At 49.0% G+C, this 15004-nt stretch overlaps 1 protein-coding gene across 1 annotated transcript; it reads right to left on the reverse strand.

Annotated features, from left to right (window-relative positions):
* Positions 1-4124: 4124 nt before the first annotated feature.
* Positions 4125-13800, reverse strand: LOC122365653 (methyltransferase-like protein 24). The gene is made up of 3 exons (XM_043337061.1): positions 13744-13800; positions 10494-10620; positions 4125-5780 (listed from the first exon to the last, which is right to left on the reverse strand). The coding sequence occupies exons 2-3, from the start codon at positions 10589-10591 to the stop codon at positions 4991-4993; spliced, it is 888 nt and encodes a 295-aa protein (XP_043192996.1). The 5' UTR covers positions 10592-10620; positions 13744-13800; the 3' UTR covers positions 4125-4990.
* Between the last annotated feature and the right edge of the window lie 1204 nt (positions 13801-15004).

The following is a 15004-nucleotide window of genomic DNA, read 5'->3' on the forward strand; positions in this document are numbered from 1 at the left end:
AACACGAGCCGTTTGCAAAGATTTCGCAACGGCACCATTATCATGGTAAAACCACGGATCGCACGCTGTCGTGGAGGTTTTGCGGGAAGACTGAGACAAATTGTTACACAACCGTATAGGTATGCCCCTTCAACAACTTTACTTTGACGAAGATGCTTTATGAGAATGGCAGATCAATGTCATTGCGCGCTATTTGCAAGCATTCAGACTGCGGTGTAAGTTTTAACTAAGAGCAGTGGGTGGTTTTACTTCACTTTTAGTTGTAACAATATCCGCAAGGAAAGGTACCTCGGTGCCATGCAACGAAACGCCTCCCTTTTATCGACATTATGATAATGATTTAGAAATATAGGTAATGGTATACATTTATAACTTGTTTTGAGAAGTGTTTTAAATGATTGAAGACACGTAGTTATTTCGCACGATCTATGTTAATGTGCAAGCATTTATTTATGCGATCATTTATGTTATTGTTGGCGCATATGTCCCGCCTATAATATACCGACGGCCGGCGCGGGCGGAAAGCCTCCAGTTCCGGTAGTCGGCAGTCTCGGGAGATCCGAGGCGCCTATAATATACCGACGGCCGGCGCGGGCGGAAAGCCTCCAGTTCCGGTAGTCGGCAGTCTCGGGAGATCCGAGGCGCCTATAATATACCGACGGCCGGCGCGGGCGGAAAGCCTCCAGTTCCGGTAGTCGGCAGTCTCGGGAGATCCGAGGCGCCTATAATATACCGACGGCCGGCGCGGGCGGAAAGCCTCCAGTTCCGGTAGTCGGCAGTCTCGGGAGATCCGAGGCGCCTATAATATACCGACGGCCGGCGCGGGCGGAAAGCCTCCAGTTGTGGTAGTCGGCAGTCTCGGGAGATCCGAGGCGCCTATAATATACCGACGGCCGGCGCGGGCGGAATGCCTCCAGTTGTGGTAGTCTGCAGTCGGCAGTCTCGGGAGATCCGATAAACGCTGGGTCATTCCACCTGGCGATCCGTGGTGCAGTGGTGTAGTGGTGCAGCACCACAGAGCATCACTGGTGCTCTGTCACTCCATTTCCGGTAAATGCGACCGTGACGAGGGGGTCAGCCTAACCACCCAATCACCGTAGTGCTGCGTGTCATCGCGGAAGTGAGTGAATACAGCATGCCTTCGCACCAATATACCCATGGATGTATCGGTGTGTACATAGAATGTATAAACCGAATGATGTTGTTATCAATAATATGGCAGAAAGTGTGTGCCTTCTTTTCGTGTTTGAAGCCAGTTCAGCATCAGATTGGAGATTGGGGCACGGTTATTTGGAGTGATAACTTTTCAACGATCGCCAAAAAAGGAAAAAATCGACACCACTGAATTTGCCAAACGCTCAAATATGCTGTATTCAGGTTGAATGCAAGACAAAATCTCGCTTCATTTAGCTCCGTCGAATATAGGAGCTATCCTCACATCGAAACATTCTTTTTTAGAAAGGGCTATTGCCGATGCAGAAAATTTATCATGCGACACATGTTTTATGGGTTATTTTTCACGCCGAATCCGATGGTCATGGTTATATGTGACCTAAAGTCACTATCATGTGTATTGAAACTTGAAAGCATAAAAATTCGTTAATGGGTACTATATATCAAGATTCCTTTACCTACTACTCAGGTTGGTTCATTAGGGAAATAAAGGCGCAGTGGTGACGTCATCAGAGGAAATCCTTCACGTTCAAATGAAGGGGTCATTTGAATTGGTGATTTCGGCTCGATATAGTCCTATTTTTTAGTTTCAGCTCCATTTATCGTAATGAGGCGAACTCATTGTTACATTGGTACAACTTTTGATGACACATAATCCTTGTTTTTTTTTCTCTCCAGCTCGCTCGAAAGGTGATGAAATTTGCATGCATGCCAATGGGTGAAGGGAGATTCTACCGCCGTGGTGACGTCACGGTAAAGGGATTCTGGAGCTCGTGAACGGGGGCTGCTATACATCGTCAAGTCAGGGAAAAGAAAAAAGTCCATTTTTAGTTTTTTAACATAAAAATGCATTTTTCTAGACGAGCTTTGTTTAAGGAATCTAATGCTGCAATTTGTTTTGACATGCGATGGTCAGAACTCAGAAGTGCCTAATAAAACTCACGAAATTACTTATGACGTCACAATGCCATAAACATGTTGTAGCTATTTTTTACAATTTGGGGGTCAAAAACAGGATAGAAGGTTGAAATTTGAGACATCAAATGTTCTTATGACTTATAGTGCTCTATACCTAACATATATTCCGGTTTTTTTAGATGTTGAAATTTTGGATTTAAGTAGGTAGCTGTTTCCAAAAAAAGCTGTTTCCAAAAAAAGTTTTAGGTATGAATTTTTAGGAGTAAAAAGCGCATTTTATGGGAAATACGAGATAGCCATTTTAACCCGCGCCCTGCTGGGGGTCCTGGATTTCCACGCCCTGCTGGGGGGGGGGGTGTTTGAACACCCCCCCCCCTTGTAACTCGGCTCCTGGGCCACGTAGCGATACGCGGAAGGCGGCGTTCGAAAGAGCGTAAAAAATAATGACGAAATCACTTCGGTCAATTTTTTGGTCAGGTCAAAGGTCAGGTCACCAGAGGTCATTGAAGGCAAAATTTCGCCGATTTCCAGGTCGAATGTCGAAAATTTCCAAGAAGCCAACGCATAACTCGGGAACCAATAGAGCTACAGCGCCGCGGAAAAGCGCATTCGATAGCCCTATTAACGCCCTTTCTGAGTAATTCTCTCAGATTTGACCTAACGTCAACGGTTTTGCCTGCAGGGGGCAAAAACTGCAAAAATAGCCGATTTTTTTGAAAACAGTTTTTCTGCAATAACTTTTGACCCAAGCCTTGTACGAGCTTACTTTTACCGGCATCGTGTTCCTCTCGTCAAGACGCATCGAATGAACTATAACTTGACCTTGAAAGGTCAACTTGAAAATTTGACCTCAGGTCAAGGTCATGACCTGACCGGAAAGGGTCATTTTGCATATCAGTCGATCCGTATCGTCGAGCTGAACACATCTAAGGCGTTTTCATCGCTCTAGCATGCCTCTATCAAAAGTTATTTGCGAAAAACTGTTAGATACCATTCGTGACCTAAGATGACCTCAGGGCATAAACAAGGGTCACGGACACCATTTTTAAGTTCAGTGTGTCTAAACCACTTGTAATTCGGTGTTTGGGAGTGTTTATAATGTCTTTCATCCAAAAGAGGCGCATTTCAATTTTCTCCCATTGACTTATAATGGGGAGGTCGCAAAATTGACCTGACCTTAGGTCATCGATATCAAAATTCTGAGATATACATTTTGTACATGCTATTGCTCTTAGCAATCGCTGAAAGTTTCAAAGCGATCGGTCACTCGGTGTAGCTATGACAGACATTGAAAGTTTTTATGAGGTGAGGTCACTTCAAGTGACCTGGTGACCTGACCTTGAATGACCTTGGTCTGAAATTTTCACAACATGTGTAGAATTGATGTATGATAAGGTGTACCAAAAACGGCGGCGCTCCGCGCCGCCGTTTTTGAGATATTCGCGAAAAACCACAAGGGGGGGTGTTCAAACACCCCCCCCCCCAGCAGGGCGCGGGTTAAAGATCTCGTCAAGCTGCATCTATTGGCCTCCCTTCAATTTCCATTTTGCTTTTAACCTTGATTCTTGGCGATATTTACCATTTTTTGACTAAAAATACCATGTAGTCACGTCAGTGAAATGGATAGGATAACTTAAAAAGTTTTGAAAATGAACAAAAGTTGTACACAAGGCGTAAAATTGATGGGGAAAAAGATATACAAAGTTTCAAGTTAATAGCTGAAACGGTTCATGAGTTATTCAAGAAAAACGGACGGGGTCGGTTCCGACCCCCTCCCCCCAGGTGGTCGCGGTTTAAATGAAAAAATCCCCTTCGATGCCGCTTGCATACCACGTACCTAATCGTTAATTGCACAAAGTGGCACTGTAATAGGCAGTAGGCACTAGGCAACCTATTTCCTCTAAAAAAAAAACTGCAAATATCCTTTTATACTTAGGTGTTGTTTTTATTGAATTTATGCTGCTCAAGCTCAGTCCCTATCGTTAACGATACTTCAATTAATTCAATTCAACACATTAATCAAATGATGCTATAATACGCACAACATTAGACAGAAATACCAAAACAAGCGAGATCTATCAGGCGGACATTTGTTTATTGATGCTCATTGCTCATCGCATTGCATGTCGCGTATTACATTTTGATAAATTAAGTTTTGTAAACGATTATATGTTCACACATCCTAACCAATAAAAAGCACACATAAAAAGTTCAATTCAAAACAACAGCTTGTAGCCTTAATGTTTAACGATGGGCATTTAACTGACTTATTAGTTATCAGCAAATAAAACAGCGAGCAAATGCCAAATATTGACTAAAACAATGACCGAAAACGCCACTGTGTGTTCCTCGGAGACTTTCTACCTACACCTGGGCTACTGAGCAGTGAGCAGGAGCTAAGCAGTGTGGCAGCGTCAATCATGCCACGGCAAAAAAGCGCAGCAGTTTTGAACTGATGCACGAATGTCGAATGAAGTTTATGAATGCCAATAATGATCGATTCTAACCTCCAAAGCTGCGTTCGACATCTTGATGCATTTGAGAACTCTCTGTCGAAAAAAAGTCCAAAGATAACAGTCATGCATCACAACCACCACGCACATCACGTCACGTAAACCATGCACATCACATATATGCAACACCATAGGCGGCGGAACGGGGAGGGCACAGGGGCACCGTGCCCCCCTTTGATTTTGGCATTTTAACATTAGCCCTATGGGCGTTGCATGGAAAGAATGGGACCAAAAGTTGGCGGTGCCCCCCCCTTAATTGAAGGTGTTCCGCCGCTACTGTGCAACACCATGTCCGTACATCATACGCTGTTTAACCTACAACCACAAAATCCCACACGGCATCCGATCGACCTTGTACCGGGCCAAGCGCCGACCGAGCGGCGACCTCACTTGACCCTCACCCACACCAGTTCGTAGAGGCTGCTGACCTTGTCCTGTACGCCCGGCAGCTTGGACTGCCGGCCGTACACCCGGTTGGCGTTGACGTGCACCAGCGCGAATCCCTCCTGCTGGATGGCCCTGAAGACGGCGTAGTGTCTGCGCAGGCTGGCCGGTTTGAGTGTCATGTGGACCTCCATGCCCAGCTGGTGCACGCCGCGCAGACTCTGCGGGTCGTTCTCCAGCCAGGACCACTCGCTGCCCTCGATGTCCACCTTCAGGTAGTGGATGTCGCGCTCCGAGTGGCCCAGCTTCTGCCTGATGTCGGTCAGCGTCATCATGTGCCAGCCGTTCGGCCGCACCTCAGTCCGGCCGCTCAGGCCGATCTTGTAGAACCGCGCGCCGAACTCGGTCACGTGTCGGTTGTACGACTTCATGGACGGGTCGAAGCAGTGCAGCTCGCAGCCGTAGCTGGTCATCTGCCGGTCGAAGCTCCACTCGTTCGAGATTCCCACCGAGTAGACGAGACAGGCCCCCGGTGGCGGGGCGTGCTCCGCGTCCAGACACACAAACTTGTCGCCGTCGATCTTCTTACCGCCCGCCAGAGTGCCGCCGAACATGGTTAGCTTTCGGCAGCAGGCCTCCGGGTTTTCGATGTAGCGAAACAGGGCCACGGTCATCGCCGTGTCGTCGTCCGGTGCTGGCGGCAGGGCCGGTGGCTTCACCATCGACTCTGCGTTTGGTGAGAGCTCAGGAAGCTGTACCGCAGGGGTGAGAGATTCTTCAGGAGGGTGGTGCCTGCCAACGTAATGCCGGTCGATTAGTACTCCAATCTCCATGTCTAGTTATTACAAGCGAGCGGGCGAAGCGAGTCTTTTCAATATAACGGCAAAATCTAAGTATGAGCGACCCGGCTCGGCCCAGCCTAACCTGTAACGCTTTCGAGAGGCTTTATCTCAGGCCTCAGCAACCGCTAAACCGATTCACCTACGGTCTTTTTTGTTGTGTACAGTGTAGCCCCATCTATTCTACTCCGCAATGGACTATACTCTTGTTGATGCATCTAGGTGATCGTCTTGTCACGTGCCACGTGAAAAGTCACTGGTGTTCATGTTGTTTTGCTATGTAGCGCTTTTAAGAGGCTTATGTATATCCTAATTGACTATTTTTGGTAGCTTACGAGCATCTCTTCCACAAGCATCGCTATACTCTCGGTGCATGGGGGGGGGGGGGTGACCCAATACATGTGCGACGGCAAAATGAAGCGGTGTCAGGTGTGTTCCCATTACAATAACTTGGCAGTTACGGAGGCGATTGCGCTGAAACTTGACATGTAAGTGGGCACCCACCCAGTAACCGAGACCCGGCAAGCGTCACGGTTGAGGTGCTACTGCACGTGCTCTCGATTTCATTCTAAACGTGATGAAGCCAAAATCATCCAAAGAAAACTGTATGGATGAAAAATACTTCCACTACAGATTTGTCGTGCAAGCTCGACAGAAATAACTATAGCAACGTCTCAACGCTCAGCTGTTATTTCCAGTTTACTGAATGCCTGAGATTAGGGACACCCGTCCACAATCGCGACATTTCCTGGACGTGAAAAACATCATTTTCTCGTGAAGACACACATAGTGAGTGCCCCGCGAAAAAAGCATCCCAAAAACTGCGGCTGATGGCACGACGTGAACCATGGCCTGACACCTGCACAATGGAATGCTGCTCATAACCTGTGGCGATGTTCAGCAGCATGGCTTATTTAGAAACACTAATATCAAAGTTTCTTAAATGTGTAGGAGTAGGTGCGTATAAGGGCATTTGTTGACCTGTCCAGTGTCCAGCGTCAAAACCCGAGGAAGGCAGTTGTATGCTAGATTGTACTGGTGCAAGATAGGTAAAACACATTGTTACGGAGCGAGCGAAGCGAGCGGAGTCTTTCCTTAGATTAACGGAAATTTCTGAGTATGAGCGGCCGGCCGGCCGTGGTCACGCTTTTGCGAGGCTTATATCTCAGCAACCACTTGACCGATTTACACGCGGTAATTTTTGTAGGGTAGCTTCATTCCTTCTACCAAGTATTGGACTATTCCCGATGCATGTGGGTGACCCCTTATGCACGTGCCACGTGCAAAACGAAGAGGTGTCACTTTTGTAATTGTTGCAATATCTCGGTAACTACTGGGCCGATTGCGCTGAGAGTTGGCATGTAGGTAGGCACCCACTAGGCAATGCATATCCATGTGCCAGAGTTGGGGTGCTGTTGCACGTGCGCACGTGCAGGGGTCGTTTCCAGATCTCAGGAACGGCTGGACCGATTGCGCTCAAATTTGGTACATGGATAGGGACCGGTTAGTAGGGTGCCGTGCACAAGTCAGTTGGGACCCATTTTGCACGTGCGCACGTGCAGGGTACCGCTTCCAGATCTCGAGAACGGCTGGGCCGATTGTGCCCAAATTTGGCACATCGCTAGAGACCAGTTAGTAGGGTGCCGTGCACAAGTCAGTTGGAGGTATCCCCTCGCAATTTCGCACGTGCAAGGCCCACCCTCTCGCTCGCTCCGTTAGTCGCCCCAAAAGGCGTTATACTGGTAGGTATGTACAATGTACATGTAGAGTAAACGAATGAATAACGTGAATAGAATCTATTGTTATTTCATGACGACATTCAGCGGGAGGGGCGGGCAGATCGAGGGACACGCTACCGCTCGACATGGAAAGGGTGCAGCACCACTCTAACATTATTGATTTCAGTCAGTACATCTACAGAGCGGCACGTCCGCAGGAGCTCTCAGACGGCGCCTCTGTTGGTGGCAACACGGCACGGATAATCGATGTGACCTGAGCACTTGGAGACGGGACTGCCTCCGCGGATACAGGCACATTGCACATATTGAGCGACTGAACTTTAGCACTGCAGCCCGCACCTAATGGTCATGACTTCATGTTAACCCTATTACTGATGGGCTTTCTGGACTACGTTAACCCTCGCGGGCCCGGGGGGGGGGGCGTTTTTCGCCCCCCCCCCCTGGCGAATATTTGCGATAACTCACGAACGCTTAAGGGTAGCAAGGCGAAACTTTCAGTACCTTTTCTCCCATCAATTTGACATCTTCTGAAGTAAAAAATTTGGACCTAGCCCCCTTGATGACGTCACAAGGTCCATTTTTCTAGACCCCTGCACGGCAAACTTCGGCGTCACAGACGCAAACTTCAAATAGCTGCTAAAAATAGAGTTTTAGAGATAAAGACAAATTACGAGCACGGCTGTGTAGCGTTTGACCTAGAGAAAAATAGAAAAATAGTTTCGGTGACCTGAGGTCAGAGGTCAGGTCAACGACCCCGAAATGTGGTTTTAGTTTTTCGCAAATAACTTCGACAAAAATGGTCCTAGAGCTACGGCAGTGGTACCATCGCATTCGCCTTGTCAAGCCGCGTCGAATGATATATATTTTGTTCGGAAAAGGTCAAGTTTCATGTTGACCTCATGTGACCTCGAATGACCTCTGGTTGACCTTGACACATGAAAGGTCGTTTATGATGGATTTGTACCCGCTGATCACGAATCTGGCATCTATTTTCCTCTAAGCCTTCATTTAGAGCTTCCGGATGGCAAAATTGTCTTATTTATTATTACTTACTTGAATCAGTGAAATAGCCTCTAGCAGGGATACTCTTCTGTGACCTTGACCTTTGAGCAGCCTTGTATCGTAAGATGAACCACAAATAGGGAACTGATAAGCCTCAAAACATTTCAAAACATCTTGGAAGTTTGCACGCAAGATGTGCGAAAAAGTGCCAAGTTTGAGGTCAATTTTGAGCGTGACCTTGACCTTGACCTTAAATTTGGAGCACATTTTCAGAATCCTCAGATTCTCTTCTTTCGTTTGACACCCAATTTTGCCGGTTTGATGCAGCCTGCCGTCCTCTAGAATGCTTACTTTGAGATCACTACACATGTGCCGGTTTTGGCCTTTGACCTTGACCTCTGACCTTGAAAATTGACCTGAGGTCAAAAATTTTGGGTGCATTAGAATCGTCTCGTAAGGACCTTTCGTTTGGTATCGCTTTCGTTTCCGTAGCTCCTTTATTTACGGAGTTAGACAGGGGGGGCGAAAAACGCCCCCCCCCCGGGCTGCGGTGGTTAGGATTACCCCCCGGGCCCGGCCGGGTTAACTGGTGTGGGGGGACGATTCGGCCCCCTTGATATCTCGAAAACTAAATGTCCGATCTTAATGGGACGAACCGGAACGCCATTCGATTGCTCTCATCGTGAACTTTCAGATTGACTATAAAAATAAAAAAGTTCAAAATTAGGGGTCTTTGAAGCAAAAATTTTCGAAAAAAGTGCCGTTTTTCACTTCATCACTAAAAATGTGATAACTTTTTTTATTTTTGACCAATTTTGATGAAACTTCAGCAGTCCCTTCTTCATGGACTGGGCCTTCATATATATTCCGGTATTTTGGTCATTTCAAAAATCCTAGGCGGATTCAGTCTTCAGATAAGCTAACTTGGGATGTTGTTTTGAGTTTTTGTCATGGTATATCATGTGTCTTATGACATGATGTGTCATATAGGTATCATGTAAAATATGCAACGTGAGCACAAAATACGCGTTTTCGTTAAGCATAGGTGGATTCAGGCACGCTAAGACGGGGGGCAGTCCTACATTGATATTACGACATTTCGACATTTGCCGCTAAGCAGCGACTTACTAAGGTTTCTAGGTAGGTTACCCCCTTTCTCAGGTACCTGGATCCGCCTATTCCAATATTTTCATTGTAAAATGACATCACATAGTCTTAAGGTGCATGCATATGACGGGTGGTACCACTGATCACCAGTACAAACCTAAGTAAGTCGCTGCTTAGCGGCAAATGTCGAAACAGTCAAAGCTGGGCCAAAAGTACCCCAAGAAACTCGTCCTGGAGACGCCTCTGCGCAAGCTAAAAACTCAAAAATTTGACACAATGTGCCCAATGAATAGCAAGGAAAAGTCGCCAAATTTCGAGCCCTTAGCTTAAGTCGTTTTCCGTCGAGAGCAAAAAAAAAACTACAGGTTTAAAAAAAAAAAACTACAAAAAACTACCCCCGCCCGCCCCCCCCCCCCCCCCCCCCACCCCCACCAGCAATAGGGTTAAAAGCTTGCAAGACTCTTGTATAGGTACCTAGCTTCTGCCCAGGTTTTGCGGCGTTATTGGCTGTGACGAGAACAGTGACACTCATTCTCGCTTTACCGAATTCAACCAAAAAATATAATCGAAGGAAGCCCTATCCAATATATCTACATCCAAAATCTCCAGAACTGGAGTCGTGAGGTCAAAGTGTACGCTCCATACTGGCGAACTAGAGTCGCAGCAGCTGCATGGCTGAGCCCATGGTTGGCCACGGCACAGCCCAGGCCTCAATATTTTGCGTTCCCATCGCGTCGCGGTGTGACGCTGTTACGTGTCACTGTGTTACGTGTCGCTATGACACCCTATGTCATGCCGATGACCCCCGGCCAGCTCACCATGAGTGTTGAGCCACCAGCAGCATGAAGGTGACCAGCATAGCGGCCGCGACGGCCACCTTCAGGGGGCCGCGGCGCAGCGGCGTCGTACCGGTCATAGTGCCGGCTGAGTGGGCTCCGACGGACCCTGCAGCACCCGACCAGCACCGGGGCACACAGACGGGTCAGCAGCCGCCAGCACCGGGGCACACAGACGGGACAGCAGCAGTCAGCACCGGGTCACACAGACGGGTCAGCAGCAGTCAGCACCGGGTCAGCAGCCGCCAGCACCGGGGCACACAGACGGGTCAGCAGCAGTCAGCACCGGGTCACACAGACGGGTCAGCAGCAGTCAGCACCGGGTCAGCAGCAGTCAGCACCGGGGCACACAGACGGGACAGCAGCAGTCAGCACCGGGTCACACAGACGGGTCAGCAGCAGTCAGCACCGGGTCACACAGACGGGTCATCAGCAGTCAGCACCGGGTCACACAGACGGGTCAGCAGCGGTCAGCACCGGGTCACACAGACGGGTCAGCAGCAGTCAACACCGGGTCACACAGACGGGTCAGCAGCAGTCAACACCGGGTCACACAGACGGGTCAGCAGCAGTCAGCACCGGGTCAGCAGCAGTCAGCACCGGGGCACACAGACGGGTCAGCAGCAGTCAGCACCGGGTCAGCAGCAGTCAGCACCGGGGCACACAGACGGGTCAGCAGCAGTCAGCACCGGGTCAGCAGCAGTCAGCACCGGGGCACACAGACGGGTCAGCAGCAGTCAGCACCGGGTCATACAGACGGGTCAGCAGCAGTCAGCACCGGGTCAGCAGCAGTCAGCACCGGGGCACACAGACGGGACAGCAGCAGTCAGCACCGGGTCACACAGACGGGTCAGCAGCAGTCAGCACCGGGTCACACAGACGGGTCATCAGCAGTCAGCACCGGGTCACACAGACGGGTCAGCAGCGGTCAGCACCGGGTCACACAGACGGGTCAGCAGCAGTCAACACCGGGTCACACAGACGGGTCAGCAGCAGTCAGCACCGAGTCACACAGACGGGTCAGCAGCAGTCAGCACCGAGTCACACAGACGGGTCAGCAGCCGCCAGCACCGGGTCAGCGCCGGTCAGCACCGGGTCAGCAGCAGTCAGCACCGGGGCACACAGACGGGTCAGCAGCAGTCAGCACCGGGTCATACAGACGGGTCAGCAGCAGTCAGCACCGGGTCAGCAGCAGTCAGCACCGGGTCACACAGACGGGTCAGCAGCAGTCAGCACCGGGTCACACAGACGGGTCAGCAGCAGTCAGCACCGGGTCACACAGACGGGTCAGCAGCAGTCAGCACCGAGTCACACAGACGGGTCAGCAGCAGTCAGCACCGAGTCACACAGACGGGTCAGCAGCCGCCAGCACCGGGTCAGCGCCGGTCAGCACTAGCAGTCGGCACCGGGTCACACAGACGGGTCAGCAGCAGTCAGCACCGGGTCAGCGCCGGTCAGCACCGAGTCACACAGCGGGTCAGCAGCAGTCAGCACCGGGTCACACAGCGGGTCAGCAGCAGTCAGCACCGAGTCACACAGACGGGTCAGCAGCAGTCGGCACCGAGTCACACAGACGGGTCAGCAGCAGTCGGCACCGGCCAGTACCGGTTAGCAGCAGATCTCAGAGGTCACCGGTGGACTTATTGTTTGCAAAACATTGATAATTACGGAGCGAGCGAAGCGAACGTATAGTCTTTCGTAAATTAACGGAAATTTCTGAGCATGGCCGGCTGGCTGGCTGTGCAAACGCTTTTGCGAGGCTAATATCTCAGCAGCCACTTGACCGATTTACATGCGGCAATTCTTGTAGAGTAGCTCATTCCTTCTAACAAGTATTGGACCATTCTCGATGCATGTGAGTGACCCCTTATGCACGTGCCACGAGCAAAACGAAGAGGTGTCAGTTTTGTAACAATTGCAATATCTCGATAGCTATACTGGGCCGATTGCGCTGAAAGTTGGCATGTACAATGTACATATGTAAGTACGTAGGCACCCACTAGGCAATGCATATCCATGTGCCACAGTTGGGGTGCTGCTGCACGTGCGCACGTGCAGGGGTCGATTCCAGATCTCGAGAACGGTTGAACCGATTGCGCTGAAATTTAGTAGGGGAGGATGGGATAATTTGGCCGGTAGTGTAATTTGGCCGCCTCTACCTGTACGATATCTGAAAAAAGTGAATGTAATAATTCTAGCCTCTATTCATGTGCCATTGGTGGAACTACCTAATCCGTAGCAAATGTTCATAATTCTCCACCTCGTAAATTTCTTCAAAATCAATAAAACGTGAATTTCATTACAAAATGGTAACTTTTACTTCCACTTGAAAAACTGTATACCTACCAAGCATGTAGTATTTGGGCTGTGAACGAATTCCGAAACTGTTGCGCCATTCTTGGAGATGTTCAGCGTTTCCAAGAGCAATTTCACCTATTTCTGTACACCTACTGTAAAAGAGATTTGCTGCAGGTTTGGTCAAATTAGGTGCATTCGCCGAATAGCCCGTCGTCAAATCGGCTAGTAGAAAATCCCTGATCATAGCAGTCGTTTTCACAAATAATTATGTCTGTTATATGGTGACTACCTATAAGGGCACTTTCTTTGTTCCGACCTGCACAATCTCCGCTCTGCTTATTACCTAAATAAGATGCTTAATTTTTTAAGAAGCCATATTCATTGATCGAATAGGTACCTATATGGCTAGCGACCTCTTCTTTAATAAGTCATTTGAGAAAATAAATGCAAGTTTCGCAAGCTCACACACATTACACACAGACCTTAGACTTGAAGAATGTGTAAACTTGTGAAACATATTTATACCTAAATTTCAATGTTTGCATACCGGCCCTTGAGGAAGCTCATACAGCGAAACCTCGGACAATTGATGTAGGTACCTATCTAATTTTAACTTCATAACGATTAAACGACTTACGAATAACGAATTTATGACGATTCAAAACTAACGGTCTGCGAAAGGTCTTTGCTGCATTTACCCTTTCAACCTGCATAATTCCAACATTATGATCATTTTTCTCGCTGCACTTATTAGATTCAAAATTTCCGTTTTTACACTAGATGATTTAAATCGTCATTAACGTTTCGATTAATATTTTTGAAAGTTCTAACCACAGTTCTAACCTAAAGCCGTTGATATGTTGTTGTGATCTCTCTAGAGCAGCAGCGCGGCCTACATATTGTAAGTACAATAGTCCGTTCCGCTGGGCCTTACCGTGCGTCCGCCGGGAGCGCAGCTGACCGCTCTCGACTCGTGGCCGTCCCCGACTGATTGCGGCTGCTGACTGCCGCCGGCCGGCCGGCCGGGCGGGGCGCGGGGGGCGCACGGACGCACGCCCCCCTGGCCACCGTTACTGGGAACACAGTGACCAGGCAGCGACGGGTGTGGTCGTGGATGTGACGGACACACCGGCCGGCGGGAACAGCGCCTGGTGCCGACCAATACATATGTACATGGGGACGGCGGTCGGCGCCGCAGTTCCGGGAGTTGTAGGTATGTATACCTACGGCTCTGGCGAGATTAAGATAATGATATAAATAGTGACGTTCTCGGCGGTATGCCGATCATGACAACATTAATTGCTATGTCCTAAACAAATTGCCACGTCTTGCAGTCTAAGGTGAACCTGCAATAAATGATGCGTGAGCTACATGGTCCGGCATAAGTTTTATCCTCTAAAAAATGTTTTCTCTAAGTTACTACATAGGGGACAGCGATTCTCTTTAGCGTTCATTTTATTCTCCACGAACAGGGACTTACATACGAGCGCAATTTGCATGTTGGCAACTAGGTTGTGCAGTAAATACGGCTGGATTGTTTTATCATGCCCGTTTGTGCTGTAACGACAAGGCGCCGAGGCTGGTCGCCGGCTTCTGTTTGTCCAGGTTCTGCTGGACGACAGCCCGAAGTTCGTCGATCAGGATGAGGTCCGGACTCCGGAGGGCAGCCGGCTAGCATCTCTTTACTTCAGAAGTCTGGCACGTTCAATTCGCACCACCGCTAGGCCTTGGCAGAGCGATGAGTTGGCGCACCGTCCTGATTGAAAATGCATGTCAACATGTCATTGACCATGCGTTGGCTTAGTATTGGGCCGGAGGTAGATGATGAGCCTCGGAGAGCTCTTCCAATTGCGTCTCACGGTCCTGTTTGGAGATGTGATAGCGCTTCAGCGCGAGCCGCTTGGCCAATTTTGTCGCCAAGTACTAGCCCCTCTTCCCGGTCGCCTTTTTCAATGCGATTTCTGTGGCGTTTGAAATGGTAGGCGCTAGAGATGTCAATCGGATACCAACTTTTTGGTATACCGATACCAAACCGATACCAACTTTTTGGTATACCGATACCAAACCGATACCAACTTGGTATTTGGTATTTCAATCGTAATGTGTTTGGTATTTTGTTGGTATCATGAACCCTCACTAATGTATAAGAGGCTAAGAAATCTGTAAAAAGTTGGTCAATTTTCTTCAATTTCCCA

The sequence above is a fragment of the Amphibalanus amphitrite genome, unplaced genomic scaffold (genome assembly GCF_019059575.1).
Source record: "Amphibalanus amphitrite isolate SeventyFive unplaced genomic scaffold, NRLGWU_Aamphi_draft 000756F_arrow, whole genome shotgun sequence".
NCBI classification, from domain to species: Eukaryota; Metazoa; Arthropoda; class Thecostraca; order Balanomorpha; family Balanidae; genus Amphibalanus; species Amphibalanus amphitrite.

What these genes read in the sequence shown, in the direction of transcription:
- LOC122365653 (XM_043337061.1), bottom strand. Translation starts at nt 10,591, where the DNA reads ATGACCGGTACGACGCCGCTGCGCCGCGGCCCCCTGAAGGTGGCCGTC. An exon ending in CTGGTGGCTCAACACTCATG is followed by an intron (nt 5,781 to 10,493) that starts GTGAGCTGGCCG and finishes TTACGTTGGCAG; the next exon opens with GCACCACCCTCCTGAAGAAT.